At 37.9% G+C, this 16,853-nt stretch overlaps 1 protein-coding gene across 1 annotated transcript; it reads right to left on the minus strand.

Annotated features, from left to right (window-relative positions):
* Positions 1-669: 669 nt before the first annotated feature.
* Positions 670-16,555, minus strand: LOC116619730 (ectonucleoside triphosphate diphosphohydrolase 8). Its single transcript, XM_032384801.2, has 10 exons — positions 15,188-16,555; positions 14,815-14,936; positions 14,048-14,168; positions 13,196-13,352; positions 12,750-12,921; positions 12,239-12,466; positions 11,901-12,170; positions 10,033-10,158; positions 9,121-9,249; positions 670-1,822 (listed from the first exon to the last, which is right to left on the minus strand). Exons 1-10 carry the CDS (start codon positions 15,246-15,248, stop codon positions 1,604-1,606), a joined length of 1,605 nt encoding a protein of 534 aa, XP_032240692.2. The 5' UTR covers positions 15,249-16,555; the 3' UTR covers positions 670-1,603.
* Positions 16,556-16,853: the final 298 nt, after the last annotated feature.

The following is a 16,853-nucleotide window of genomic DNA, read 5'->3' on the forward strand; positions in this document are numbered from 1 at the left end:
CTTGTCAATTGTTCAGACACGTGACATCACGCACGCCTTCCTAACAAAATGTACTCCGCTCTAAACATAACGCCTTCGTCTTCAAGATCTGAATTGAAACAAGAAAAGAGACAAAAAAAGGACAAAGGTCCCAGTGAAAAACATATCTGTTATGACTTAGGTCATTTTTGAAGCGCATGTTCCACGCATTGAGTTGGCAGTGAATGGAAGAATTTACACTGATCGCGACTCGAGACATCACCATGAGGGAAAACAAAGGGTCTTTAGTACAGTTTGCTGTTACGTACACTTAGTGTACTGTTTGCATGTTTGTTCTTTTTTAGTGATAAGTGAATTCAAATTAATTCCATTTCCCATCGTTGATTGTCAGTGAGCGAGAAAAACAACTACCAATTTCTGTACGACTCACAGGAGGTAGAATGTAAAAAAAAATGTCTAACTTATTTTAGAGTTTTATTTTTCATATGAAAAGCTTTCAAAAGCGCATTCAAAATTCCTTTGTTTCTTCAAAATTGTTACACCCCTCCCACGAAACCCCAAACCAAACACCACCATCACAACCGCCGTTTAGTTGTGTTAACCATTTCTGACTTTCTCCTACAATTGTATTTAGTTATTTGTAAGGAAGAGGGGAACCTATTCCATGTTCATACAAATCAATACAAAATATACAGGTGTAGATAGTATTCATTTTGTAAAATAAAGAACTAGTTAAAGTAAGTACAAGAAGTTTTATAAATTATGGTTAATGATTACTGGTGATCAGATACAGCATATTCATGAAATAAAGTTTGAACCCAAAATTTGTGCATAGCCATAATTTACTGGAGGGAAAAAATGCCATATGCCAAAAAAATCTGGGACTCCATTTGGAATTCAAGGGGGGTGAAATGTCCTCTGCAGACAATTATTAAGGGGCTTTCACCCTATACAATAAAAAAATAAACAGTTGTAATGAAAGACAACTATTATGTGATGAGAGTCCAGTCAAGGTCGCAAATACAGGCCACCACTGGCCTACAAACCAGTTCCTAATCAATGCTGTATCACTTATAACGGCCCAGGCAAGGAGGCCATTTCACATTTTCTCAAATTTTAAGGAAATGATCAGTAGGGGTGTGGCTTCCTCCAATTTCTAATTTTTTTTTAATGTCCGTGTATGATGTTTCTACAGTATTTTGATGCTAAATATATCAAATATATTAACCTTACTTGGTTCTTACATAGAACAATATTTCTCCACCTTTTACTATCTGATGCTATTTTATGATATTCTATAAAACCTTCTGCTATAATAAGTTGGTTACGTTGGGAATCCATCCAATTAAAAAGGTGTAATAAATTGATGATGCACTATATAAAATCTATGAAACAAAATTTTTTTTTATATCAAGATGTACAAAGATATAACCTCACAAAACCCAGGGGCGTAGCCGGGGGCCCTCCCCCCTACCCCTCCGTTTAAGCAGCTAAAAATACAGTAAATGTATGGGACATTATCTGTAAAAGTCCCTTTTGTGCCCCCTCCTGTTAAAAATCCTGGCCATGCCGCTGTCAAAGACACAATTATTAATTTACTAGTTTTCCTAATCACTTAAGTTAATTAAATTGCTAGGCCACGTGGGGACATCTTTTTGCGATTGACAGCCCTTCGTGTTGCCGTGATAGCAAGGAGAACTCCTAAACTGATCAGAATTGCAGCAACTATGACTACTGCCATAAAAGCTTCTGTCTGCACTCGATAGGTTGGTTCATTTATGGGGAGTAGATTTGTTGCATTGATCATGAAACCCAGGGCCCAGCCTAACGACCTTCCGTGGATCTGAAAGAGAAATCATGTAGAAGTAGTTTTTCTTTATTTTAATCAAAACAATAGAAATGATGTTAAGTAGCATTTATATTTTCAATCAAATCAAAAGAAATGATATTATATAGCAAGTAAAATGCATTTCAGACAAATTGAGAATGCAAAATAAAATGTTCTTATTCTCAGGTGATCTTCTTATTGTACAACTTGAATAATTTCATCTGTGCAATGCATCTACAAACAGGGCTGTACATAAATATTCTGTACAGTAGCATCTACAAACAGGGCTGTACATAAATATTCTGTTTACAGCAGCATTGACAAACAGGGCTGTACATAAATATTCTGTACAGTAGCATCTACAAACAGGGCTGTACATAAATATTCTGTTTACACTAGCATCTACAAACAGGGCTGTACATAAAAATTCTGTTTACAGTAGCATTGACAAACAGGGCTGTACATAAATATTCTGTTTACAGTAGCATCTACAAACAGGGCTGTACATAAATATTCTGTACAGTAGCATCTACAAACAGGGCTGTACATAAATATTCTGTTTACAGTAGCATCTACAAACAGGGCTGTACATAAATATTCTGTTTACAGTAGCATCTACAAACAGGGCTGTACATAAATATTCTGTACAGTAGCATCTACAAACAGGGCTGTACATAAATATTCTGTTTACAGTAGCATCTACAAACAGGGCTGTACATAAATATTCTGTACAGTAGCATCTACAAACAGGGCTGTACATAAATATTCTGTTTACAGTAGCATCTACAAACAGGGCTGTACATAAATATTCTGTACAGTAGCATCTACAAACAGGGCTGTACATAAATATTCTGTACAGTAGCATCTACAAACAGGGCTGTACATAAATATTCTGTACAGTAGCATCTACAAACAGGGCTGTACATAAATATTCCGTACAGTAGCATCTACAAACAGGGCTGTACATAAATATTCTGTACAGTAGCATCTACAAGCAGGGCTGTACATAAATATTCTGTTTACAGTAGCATCTACAAACAGGGCTGTACATAAATATTCTGTACAGTAGCATCTACAAGCAGGGATGTACATAAATATTCTGTTTACAGTAGCATCTACAAACAGGGCTGTACATAAATATTCCGTACAGTAGCATCTACAAACAGGGCTGTACATAAATATTCTGTTTACAGTAGCATCTACAAACAGGGATGTACATAAATATTCTGTTTACAGTAGCATTGACAAACAGGGCTGTACATAAATATTCTGTACAGTAGCATCTACAAACAGGGCTGTACATAAATATTCTGTACAGTAGCATCTACAAACAGGGCTGTACATAAATATTCTGTTTACAGTAGCATCTACAAACAGGGATGTACATAAATATTCTGTTTACAGTAGCATTGACAAACAGGGATGTACATAAATACTCTGTTTACAGTAGCATCGACAAACAGGGCTGTACATAAATATTCTGTTTACAGTAGCATCTACAAACAGGGCTGTACATAAATATTCTGTTTACAGTAGCATTGACAAACAGGGCTGTACATAAATATTCTGTACAGTAGCATCTACAAACAGGGATGTACATAAATATTCTGTTTACAGTAGCATCTACAAACAGGGCTGTACATAAATATTCTGTTTACAGTAGCATCTACAAACAGGGCTGTACATATATATTCTGTACAGTAGCATCTACAAACAGGGCTGTACATAAATATTCTGTTTACAGTAGCATCTACAAACAGGGCTGTACATAAATATTCTGTTTACAGTAGCATCTACAAACAGGGCTGTACATAAATATTCTGTACAGTAGCATCTACAAACAGGGCTGTACATAAATATTCTGTACAGTAGCATCTACAAACAGGGCTGTACATAAATATTCCATACAGTAGCATCTACAAACAGGGCTGTACATAAATATTCTGTTTACAGTAGCATCTACAAACAGGGCTGTACATAAATATTCTGTACAGTAGCATCTACAAACAGGGCTGTACATAAATATTCTGTTTACAGTAGCATCTACAAACAGGGCTGTACATAAATATTCTGTACAGTAGCATCTACAAGCAGGGCTGTACATAAATATTCTGTTTACAGTAGCATTGACAAACAGGGCTGTACATAAATATTCTGTACAGTAGCATTTACAAGCAGGGCTGTACATAAATATTCTGTTTACAGTAGCATCTACAAACAGGGCTGTACATAAATATTCTGTACAGTAGCATCTACAAGCAGGGCTGTACATAAATATTCTGTACAGTAGCATCTACAAACAGGGCTGTACATAAATATTCTGTTTACAGTAGCATCTACAAACAGGGCTGTACATAAATATTCTGTTTACAGTAGCATCTACAAACAGGGCTGTACATAAATATTCTGTTTACAGTAGCATTGACAAACAGGGCTGTACATAAATATTCTGTACAGTAGCATCTACAAACAGGGCTGTTTAATATTCTGTACAGTAGCATCTACAAACAGGGCTGTACATAAATATTCTGTACAGTAGCATCTACAAGCAGGGCTGTACATAAATATTCTGTACAGTAGCATCTACAAACAGGGCTGTACATAAATATTCTGTTTACAGTAGCATTGACAAACAGGGCTGTACATAAATATTCTGTACAGTAGCATCTACAAACAGGGCTGTTTAATATTCTGTACAGTAGCATCTACAAACAGGGCTGTACATAAAAATTCTGTTTACAGTAGCATTGACAAACAGGGCTGTACATAAATATTCTGTTTACAGTAGCATCTACAAACAGGGCTGTACATAAATATTCTGTTTACAGTAGCATCTACAAACAGGGCTGTACATAAATATTCTGTACAGTAGCATCTACAAACAGGGCTGTTTAATATTCTGTACAGTAGCATCTACAAACAGGGATGTACATAAATATTCTGTTTACAGTAGCATCTACAAACAGGGCTGTACATAAATATTCTGTTTACAGTAGCATCTACAAACAGGGATGTACATAAATATTCTGTTTACAGTAGCATCTACAAACAGGGCTGTACATAAATATTCTGTTTACAGTAGCATCTACAAACAGGGCTTTACATAAATATTCTGTTTACAGTAGCATCTACAAACAGGGCTGTACATAAATATTCTGTACAGTAGCATCTACAAACAGGGCTGTACATAAATATTCTGTACAGTAGCATCTACAAACAGGGCTGTACATAAATATTCTGTACAGTAGCATCTACAAGCAGGGCTGTACTTAAATATTCCGTACAGTAGCATCTACAAACAGGGCTGTACATAAATATTCTGTTTACAGTAGCATCTACAAACAGGGCTGTACATAAATATTCTGTTTACAGTAGCATCTACAAACAGGGCTGTACATAAATATTCTGTTTACAGTAGCATCTACAAACAGGGCTGTACATAAATATTCCGTACAGTAGCATCTACAAACAGGGCTGTACATAAATATTCTGTTTACAGTAGCATCTACAAACAGGGCTGTACATAAATATTCTGTTTACAGTAGCATTGACAAACAGGGCTGTACATAAATATTCTGTTTACAGTAGCATCTACAAACAGGGCTGTACATAAATATTCTGTACAGTAGCATCTACAAACAGGGCTGTACATAAATATTCTGTTTACAGTAGCATCTACAAACAGGGATGTACATAAATATTCTGTTTACAGTAGCATTGACAAACAGGGCTGTACATAAATATTCCGTACAGTAGCATCTACAAACAGGGCTGTACATAAATATTCTGTTTACAGTAGCATTGACAAACAGGGCTGTACATAAATATTCTGTACAGTAGCATCTACAAACAGGGCTGTACATAAATATTCTGTACAGTAGCATCTACAAACAGGGCTGTACATAAATATTCTGTTTACAGTAGCATTGACAAACAGGGCTGTACATAAATATTCCGTACAGTAGCATCTACAAACAGGGCTGTACATAAATATTCTGTACAGTAGCATCTACAAGCAGGGCTGTACTTAAATATTCCGTACAGTAGCATCTACAAACAGGGCTGTACATAAATATTCTGTACAGTAGCATCTACAAGCAGGGCTGTACTTAAATATTCCGTACAGTAGCATCTACAAACAGGGCTGTACATAAATATTCTGTACAGTAGCATCTACAAACAGGGCTGTACATAAATATTCTGTACAGTAGCATCTACAAGCAGGGCTGTACTTAAATATTCCGTACAGTAGCATCTACAAACAGGGCTGTACATAAATATTCTGTACAGTAGCATCTACAAACAGGGCTGTACATAAATATTCTGTACAGTAGCATCTACAAGCAGGGCTGTACTTAAATATTCCGTACAGTAGCATCTACAAACAGGGCTGTTTAATATTCTGTACAGTAGCATCTACAAACAGGGATGTACATAAATATTCTGTTTACAGTAGCATCTACAAACAGGGCTGTACATAAATATTCTGTTTACAGTAGCATCTACAAACAGGGATGTACATAAATATTCTGTTTACAGTAGCATCTACAAACAGGGCTGTACATAAATATTCTGTTTACAGTAGCATCTACAAACAGGGCTTTACATAAATATTCTGTTTACAGTAGCATCTACAAACAGGGCTGTACATAAATATTATGTACAGTAGCATCTACAAACAGGGCTGTACATAAATATTCTGTACAGTAGCATCTACAAACAGGGCTGTACATAAATATTCTGTACAGTAGCATCTACAAGCAGGGCTGTACTTAAATATTCCGTACAGTAGCATCTACAAACAGGGCTGTACATAAATATTCTGTTTACAGTAGCATCTACAAACAGGGCTGTACATAAATATTCTGTTTACAGTAGCATCTACAAACAGGGCTGTACATAAATATTCTGTTTACAGTAGCATCTACAAACAGGGCTGTACATAAATATTCCGTACAGTAGCATCTACAAACAGGGCTGTACATAAATATTCTGTTTACAGTAGCATCTACAAACAGGGCTGTACATAAATATTCTGTTTACAGTAGCATTGACAAACAGGGCTGTACATAAATATTCTGTTTACAGTAGCATCTACAAACAGGGCTGTACATAAATATTTTGTACAGTAGCATCTACAAACAGGGCTGTACATAAATATTCTGTTTACAGTAGCATCTACAAACAGGGATGTACATAAATATTCTGTTTACAGTAGCATTGACAAACAGGGCTGTACATAAATATTCCGTACAGTAGCATCTACAAACAGGGCTGTACATAAATATTCTGTTTACAGTAGCATTGACAAACAGGGCTGTACATAAATATTCTGTACAGTAGCATCTACAAACAGGGCTGTACATAAATATTCTGTACAGTAGCATCTACAAACAGGGCTGTACATAAATATTCTGTTTACAGTAGCATTGACAAACAGGGCTGTACATAAATATTCCGTACAGTAGCATCTACAAACAGGGCTGTACATAAATATTCTGTACAGTAGCATCTACAAGCAGGGCTGTACTTAAATATTCCGTACAGTAGCATCTACAAACAGGGCTGTACATAAATATTCTGTACAGTAGCATCTACAAACAGGGCTGTACATAAATATTCTGTACAGTAGCATCTACAAGCAGGGCTGTACTTAAATATTCCGTACAGTAGCATCTACAAACAGGGCTGTACATAAATATTCTGTTTACAGTAGCATCTACAAACAGGGCTGTACATAAATATTCTGTACAGTAGCATCTACAAACAGGGCTGTACATAAATATTCTGTACAGTAGCATCTACAAGCAGGGATGTACATAAATATTCTGTACAGTAGCATCTACAAACAGGGCTGTACATAAATATTCTGTTTACAGTAGCATCTACAAACAGGGATGTACATAAATATTCTGTACAGTAGCATCTACAAACAGGGCTGTACATAAATATTCTGTACAGTAGCATCTACAAACAGGGCTGTACATAAATATTCTGTTTACAGTAGCATCGACAAACAGGGCTGTACATAAATATTCTGTTTACAGTAGCATCTACAAACAGGGCTGTACATAAATATTCTGTACAGTAGCATTGACAAACAGGGCTGTACATAAATATTCTGTTTACAGTAGCATCGACAAACAGGGCTGTACATAAATATTCTGTACAGTAGCATCTACAAACAGGGATGTACATAAATATTCTGTTTACAGTAGCATCTACAAACAGGGCTGTACATAAATATTCTGTTTACAGTAGCATTGACAAACAGGGCTGTACATAAATATTCTGTTTACAGTAGCATCTACAAACAGGGCTGTACATAAATATTCTGTTTACAGTAGCATCTACAAACAGGGCTGTACATAAATATTCTGTTTACAGTAGCATTGACAAACAGGGCTGTACATAAATATTCTGTACAGTAGCATCTACAAACAGGGCTGTACATAAATATTCTGTACAGTAGCATCTACAAACAGGGCTGTACATAAATATTCTGTTTACAGTAGCATCTACAAACAGGGCTGTACATAAATATTCTGTTTACAGTAGCATCGACAAACAGGGCTGTACATAAATATTCTGTTTACAGTAGCATCTACAAACAGGGCTGTACATAAATATTCTGTTTACAGTAGCATTGACAAACAGGGCTGTACATAAATATTCTGTACAGTAGCATCTACAAGCAGGGCTGTACATAAATATTCTGTACAGTAGCATCTACAAACAGGGCTGTACATAAATATTCTGTACAGTAGCATCTACAAGCAGGGCTGTACATAAATATTCTGTTTACAGTAGCATCGACAAACAGGGCTGTACATAAATATTCTGTTTACAGTAGCATCTACAAACAGGGCTGTACATAAATATTCTGTTTACAGTAGCATTGACAAACAGGGCTGTACATAAATATTCTGTACAGTAGCATCTACAAGCAGGGCTGTACATAAATATTCTGTACAGTAGCATCTACAAACAGGGCTGTACATAAATATTCTGTACAGTAGCATCTACAAGCAGGGCTGAAAAGGCAAGCCCTGGTAATCCTAGTAGGGGTGGGGTGGGGAGAGGTTACACATGCTTATTTCTCCCATACTTCCATATTGTTTATAATGTGAAGGCCTCTGTGATGGCATGTGAATTTCTTTCAAAAATTGTATAAACTTTTTCCTTGTACACTCTATACTCCCCTCCATATTCCCCTCAAGACAATCTAATCTCCCCATTAAGATCCACCATTTTGAAACAAACACAACAAGACAAGATTTGCTTGGCCTTGAACATACAAGCTTTATACTTACTGAGTTTTGAAATGATACATCAGATGAGTTTTCATTCAAATGATAGCCTTGGGTTAGAAGTGTAAATATATATTGAGCATCAAAGCACAAGGTTTTCAAGAACTGCTTTGGAGAGTTGCCAGTATCTACCTAAAATGTAAACTGTTGTTTAGTAATCAGCTTATTTCATTTTCTTCACCAACATTGTTTATATTTGTCCCCGCACCCCCTACTCTCCTGAAGAGCCCTTCTGTATCCCTGACAAGCAGAATTAAAGAAATAACTAGCGGTAGTAGTGTTCAGCCTTTTGTGGGTACCAGTTTATTCCCACTTAACAATCCACGTAACAATCTCCGATGAAGATATTGCAAAATTGTTAATTGCAGTGTGACTATTGCAAGTTTCTTTGAGGGTGTGATTGGTAATTTAGAGAGGATAGCAGGAATTCTAATACTTTCTTTTGTGTTTGAGGTTTCCATTGGTCCCCCAGAAGTAAACTGGTGACAATGCAATGGTAAATTAAGCTTTTTAATAAAATTTTCCTATCAACCAACCAACAACTTTACTTATTACCAATTATTCTGCCATTATTATTGTTATCATCATCATCATTAAGAATTGATGATGAATTGATTAATTGAATTATAATTAATAATATTCAACTGGTTATTTGCCTGACTTTTTTTGTGTGACATTTAGGGAGGGGCTAAGGAAGAAAAGAGGCATTATATAAACATATTGGACAATAGGGGACCTTGAAATACCAAGTAAAAGATACAAGTTTCAAGATACAAAAAAACAACCTAAAATTTAATGGCTCCAAAGATACAAGTTCCAAATAGATTTTTAGGGGGGAGGGGTGGGTTATAAATGATAATTTTGGAAAGCTCTGTTTAAAACAGCTAATGATTCCTTAGCATGATACCTCTTTACCTCAGCCCATGGCTCACTGCAAAATTTATCAGCAGCTCTCTTGAGGCCTGCAAGTGAGATGTTACCAGAAGGACTCGCTGATGTTAGGTTCAAGCTGTGAGCTACGTAGTAGTAACTTGAAAATGCCTTAAAAGAAAACAATTTTAATGTCAGAACACAGTAAAAATATTCAAAAATAGAAAATAAAATGTTATGGATGTACAATAGTTCCTCATAGGGCGGTTAATACAGCTTGTGAAACAAATGTTCCAGACAGGGCAAGGGATGGACACAGGGGAGTTAAAAAGTGATGTCAGGCCCGTAGCCAGGATTTTGAGCGAAGTGGTTTGCTTTTCCATTTTTTTCTTATTACATTAGGCAATCAATACTTCAAATAAATTCAATCTCGTATTTAAAATGTTATAAGATAATAATTTAAAAAAAGATTTTTATAGGCATTTTAAAGACATATTGATGTGCACGGTAATCCAGCCAAACGTTTTTTTGTTTGCTCTGAGTGGACCTTCAAGCCCGATGGGGGGGTTCGTTCGAACCCCCCTGAACCCCACCTGGCTATGGGCCTGGATGTTTCATTACATGAAGATCATCACTGGATTTCAAACTACTATTTGTACACTCCAACAAAAAATAAGTAGGAATAATGCAAATCCCCTTTCCACTTCTTAAAACCCTGCTACCTAATCAATGAAAAAAGAAACATATTGGGAGTATTTTAAGGCCATTCACAAAGACTAAACAAAGTTAAAAAGACTTTTGTCTGGCAGGTCTGTCTCTGTAAACAAAATATGGCTTACTTGATTACATGTAGCTCATTAAAATCAAGCGCATACCCAGGATTAGCTGAGGGGGGGGAGGGGTGATGATGATAAAACTTTATTTACACATGCTTGCCCCGACAACATACAAATACTAGCTGATTTTCACAGGGGGCGTGTGGATTTAAGCTTTTTAGATATATAAAAAGTTTTTTTTTACAAATTTGTATTATATAGTAAAGCTAAGTAAATAGTCCATAATTATTAATGTTCTAAAGTTAAGTTCAATAATTACTAGCTCTAAGTAAACAAGTGGGCAGAAATATTCTTAGAGAAGGTACTGATGTTTTCGATTTTTCAGAAGGCCTCAGGCAGAGAGGGGTCCATGATTTGGCCCCGCTATAACTAAAACTTTTTTCATAGATTCTGTTTTAGGAAGCGGTAGCTGTAACGAGGTGGAGGAACCCCTCAGATTGTAACTAGTAATGGTATCTTTTTTTTTAAACAGATTAGTTAGGCATGATGGGGTGGAACCATGAATCACTTTAAACATTTGTTTAGCTTTGGTCCTTGCCCGATGAGTCTGAAGAGAGACCCAGCCCAAGACATCCAAGGCCTGATCCGCAGGGGTATCAGTCCCATACTTCGCTACAGTAGTTAAAATGGGGTTGAACAATTGCGTTATATAAAGACACTAGTCAGAGTATCTTGCCCAACAGATTCATGTATCCTTCTTATGGCCCCTATTCCAGATGCAACTTTTTTGGCAACAGAATCATGATAGTCCCATGTTAGGTGATGGTCAATTTCAACCCCAAGAACCCTGCTATGTTCAACCTGTTTTAAGGTCTTATTGTCAATGGAAACAGAGGGTTGGCAATTAAGAGTTCCTAGTTTCTGATGGGTTCCTATCAATAGAAATTCTGTTTTTGCTATGTTTGGACTTAGTGGGGGTGCGTAGTCATCAGGTATCTTATGACAAAAGCCTAGTATTTAAAACCCCCTTTTTGGTCGCTAAGGGGGGGTGGGCGTGCACCCTGCGCACCCCCCTGTGTATACGCCTGAAAATGATTGGTCCTCTGTTTTGTCAAATATACTGTTCTATGCACTCACCACAAACTTGGTATCTTCAGTAGAAGGTTGAAACACTCCATCAAATGAACAGTTGGTTGACCCAAAGCAACTTGAAAAATTGAACATCCTTGCCACCTTGCTTGAACACTCTGTGACATTTCCAGTCCCTCTAAATGTGTAAAAGGTCTGATTGCTTGAGGGTATATGTGAATCTACACATGGTGGTTGCAACAGATACTGAACTGTGCGATTTTCTACAAGGCCTTCAGGAGCACATGGGTTATCAACAATTGCAGCCATGGAGGAGTTCTACAAATAAGCAAATTTCTCTAAGAAAGACTTCAAACTTTGGACCTCTCCCCCAAGAAGTGCCATACCTTTAAAAGGGAGAACATGTACCTCCGCTCTGCTTCTTTATTGCCATAACACAAGTAGCTATGTGTGTAAAGACGATGTCTACGCCCATAGAGGTGAAGATATTTTGTGTACTTTTGCGGGACGGTCACACCAGGGTGAAGAGGGAATGTGATTTGGGTTGATGCCCCACCCATGTCTAGCGCACCCTGTAGGTGGGCTGTAGGCTGCACACTTGAGTTCGACAGAATCTGTTAGTAAATGATGATGATTAATGGCATATTCATGTTTCCTTGTAAGGGGTTTAATAAAAAGGGTTCTTAAACCCGCAGGGTTGAATACCCTTATTTTACCCAAGCTTAGACCAAATCCCTGAAGATGGTCTGTATGATCTACACAGTTTGATAGAATCTGTTTGAAAATACTTATAGCTAATGATGCTATGAAGTTTCACAGTAGGCGATGGAGATTGATAAGTAGTGGGAGGAAATTATTTTATTCTATTAGTTTAGATTCTTGGCTGTGCCGACCTACCCCTCTGTATAGTAGACCCCCTCTCAAGTAATTAACTGTCACCCAAGACGACAGTCCTTCTTCATCTCCGCTAATAATTCTTGCTTGTTCATCTTGAAATTTGAAGGGAGAGGCATGTAGGGTGTGTTGGACAGACTTCATAATTTGATCTGCAGCCTCTGTATCTGTCTCTCTGTACATTGCATATTTTAAGTCAATATTAGAAAGAATGGCATTTAATGTTATAGGCATTTTTCAGCATAAAGTGTAGACCACAAGCATGATCAAATGGGTCAATATGAACCCATAAGAAATGTCCCTAGAGGGGGGGGGAAGGGGTGAGCAGGCATGCTTGTGTATAAGAATACCAAATGCTGAATCTTTTACCAATCTCATCAACTCTCAAAGACCATTTGATCACAGCCGTGTTAGAGCTAGACTAGAAGCATGCATAATCCATTTCTCACCGAACAAGCCTCATTCCTGCAGTTGCCCCAAGGTATATTGGGGACTTGGCCTGTAGATATGTTGGAATCAGCTTCTCTGCTGTATTTCTTATGCATCCCTCAAGAGATGAACCAGCTTTGTTTGGGTCTGTTGAGGCATAACTAGAGATGCTTCCCCCTGTAGTAAAACACAATAACGAGTTTATGAGGCTACAGCAGGTACAGTAGGGTCTTAGCGGCATGTTCCAATCCTCCCCCACCCCTAGCTGGTTTACTGTATCTCCTGAAAGGCACATTGCATATTAATAGTTAAAAGGTCTTCATTCTACTTTCTAAGATAGGAAAAAGTAGCTAAACCTTAGTGTTCTTTTGCAGTATTAAAATTCTTGGAGGAAAATGGATACCTACAGATTAATGGTATAAAACAAGAAAAATACTCTTATTCTTTGGCCATTAGAGGGTATCCAAAATTTTTAACATGGTTATCTTATAACATAAAGGCCAATGGGTAAGATAATCAGGACATGCTCATGTTTTTTCTCTCATATCAAAATGATAAAAAATGTTTGAAGCATTGTAAATGGCTAAAGTTATAAGGCTTATATAAGCTTCAAAATTCTACAACAAATGAAAAACTGTTCAAGTAGATTAATCAAGATGGCTATGAACAGCAGAGCTGGGGGGGGTCGGTAATCTAAGTAATATAAATTTGGGATTGAAATTGTCGATTTGGAATTTTTAGGGTTCCCCAAACAAAATCTCTGCAAGAAAAATAAAATTCAGGTATTTCTCAATAGAGAAAATTATGAGGCATTCCAACGATGACCCCCTCTCCCCCAAAGAAACTATGGCGCTATTAGCAGTGAAACAAACCTGTGCTCATGCAAGAGCCAATCTGCTTTACAAGGGCTGTCCCTTGAAGAACATCTTTTGTGGTCCATTTGTAAACCATAAGATCTGTGTGTGTTGACCCGGCATCTAGGACTATGCTGTACTAGAATAAAAAAACAACAGGTTGTTTGATGTTGTTGTTTTGTCTTTTTTCTCATTACTTAAGGTCCTGTCACAAGTAGACTTTTCGCTGCAACTTGTCTCGCAAAAAAATTGTTGCAGGTCGCTCAAGCCCCGTCACACGTGAAGTTTTTCCTGCGACTTGAAACAATTTGTTGCAGAAAGTAGAAGAGTGTTCTACTTTTCGTGCGACTTTGAGAAATGCAAAACAAGTTGCAAAGGGGTAAAATAATTGTCACACGCAAAGAAATGCGTGTGCAACCTACAATTTTTTGCGAGACAGATTGCAAGAGAAAAAAAAACGTGTGACAGGGCCTTTATATAGTAAAGAGTATATCAAGGATGGAATCAAATGGAGTTCTAAAAAAAAGGAAAAGTTGGCAGGTCATTACAGAAGCCAGTCTTATGGGCAAAAGGTAGCTCATCTAGCCATTTAGTTGATCCTTTTCTCTGTATATTGTTCTAACTCGATTTTTCTTTCGGTGATTCTTTAGAGCCCCAGGCTCCCTTGGCTACAGACCTTATTTTCAAGTTCATAAGTTTTTAGAGTTCATTAGTTTTTAAGAGTTAAAAACTGGAAAATGTAATCCAATTTAAGCCATTTCTAATTTCATTTAGCCGTCTCTTACTTCATCTATGATCTCTGTTTGATAGTTGTAAACAAGGGCAATAGCAGTGACTCCAAGCCCAACCATGCAAACAGCAACAACAGCAGCAACATAGTCTTTCAACTGAAGCTGAGACCTCCATCCTGGTGATAACAATATAATACAAATAACATTAAAACTTTAGTTTCATATTACTGCAAAATGAAGCTGGCTGCATAAAATATAGCGTAATAAAAATATAGGTAATCCTAAACAAATAGAAATATGTAAAAATATATTCTACTGTTTAATTGATATTTTAAGTATTTTTCTCAAATCAGCCGTGGAACCCGTTGGATTAAACACGGAAGTAAGTGTAGCGATGTCTCGCTCGTCGCCAGTGATATCAACTTGCCTTCCAGTTGTAGCGGCCCCAATAGGGGGACGTCGTCGCGTTCACCATCACTGTCAGCCATTTCTACCTTCCTCGTCAGCTGTTATACACGTTTTCTGACATTTCATCCACTATCTTTGAACGCAAAACCAAAATACACCAGATGGTGTGATGTAAAAGCAAAAGAAGAAATTGAAGCTGTCAGGCGTTCCAGTACGATGGCTCGCTTCGGTGGACTAGGTAAACACAGGAAGCCCAAATACTTGTTTCACAATCGATCGAATACGTTTCACCCCTAAACTCACTAATGCATCAATTAGTTATTGTTTCTGGCATGCCATCCTAGAGAATTGTTGTATGAATGAGAGCCAACAACATGTTTTCTCATCCGCGCATGCTAGGAAACCCAGGAGCCTTTGCGGGCGCTCCAAAGAAGGCGGAACGCTCGCGAGGATTGGCTGAGGGGGGGACGCTGTCATAGGTATCATGTGGAAAAAAGCATCACTATTTGATTCCTTCACAAGAAGTGACTATAAGATTCCTTAACAAGAAATGACCCATTTTTGGCCGTTGAGGGGGGGCCACGCGCACCCCCCTGTGTACGCGCCTGATGGTACGCCTTTTCGGGTAATAGACAAAAATTGGATCGTATTCGGCCAAAATTTCTTCAGGGCAGAAATTTGTATAGATGGATAGTGCAAGCATCGAAAAAAAAAGGTTAATTTGGCAAGTTTCGCGAATTTCAGAACTTCAGTGACAATGCTTACACACTTATTCACACTCATTAAACTTTCATAACCTTTTTTTGTTTTGTTGTTGTTGTTTTTTTCTATTGTATGTATTCAAACTAGTTCTAGTTTTTCAAACTAAAAAGTGCAAGCAAATAATTTGATAACCGATTGGGGAGCCCTTTTTTGAGGGCTGAGAAGAGTGCGAAAACTCTTTCCGTGTTTCTCCAAAGAGACAAAGCGCTGGCAGGGATGGACTCAGGGGGAACGTGTATCCACTCTACAATTATTAAATCCCCCTCCCCTCTTCCCTTAAGCATGCGTCTCTAGGTGCTGGGAGATTTGGAACCAAAACAAATAATCTAAGAACGTGAGAGCCCTGTTGCGAGGAAGTCTAGACAAACTAAGGGGTTCTGGTTGGGGCTCTTATACAGCCCTTCGCGCTTCCCCACAGTAACTTCTGCCTCTTGTAACGTTCTGTACAATTGCTACAAACTGTGTCCTATTTCTGTTCCTCACGGTATAGCTCAACTCTCATGCATAATATCCTATACCACGTCTGTGGGTAAAACCTGATGTATCGTGCTTTGAAGGCCGTCGGGAGAGAATGTTGCACAACCGTATACTGTTCTGTGTTCCCGGCAAATACCTTTGAAGGAAAAATGAGTGTTTTAATCATAATAGATTTTAGATATAGGTAGTCACGACTTATGACCAGAAAAAATGGCCGAATATTTGATCTTTTCTTCCGTCTGTCGGTCTCTGCTACTTTGTATCTACAGTAAATACTGTCCGTCTGTTTTACCGTCCGCCTGCCTGCCTGCCTGCCTGCCTGCCTGCCTGCCTGCCTGCCTGCCTGCCTGCCTGCCTGCCTGCCTGCCTGCCTGCCTGCCTGCCTGCCTGCCTGCCTGCCTGCCTGCCTGCCTGCCTGCCTGCCTGCCTGCCTGCCTGCCTGCCTG

The sequence above is a fragment of the Nematostella vectensis genome, chromosome 6, assembly GCF_932526225.1.
Source record: "Nematostella vectensis chromosome 6, jaNemVect1.1, whole genome shotgun sequence".
In the NCBI taxonomy this organism is placed as follows: Eukaryota; Metazoa; Cnidaria; class Anthozoa; order Actiniaria; family Edwardsiidae; genus Nematostella; species Nematostella vectensis.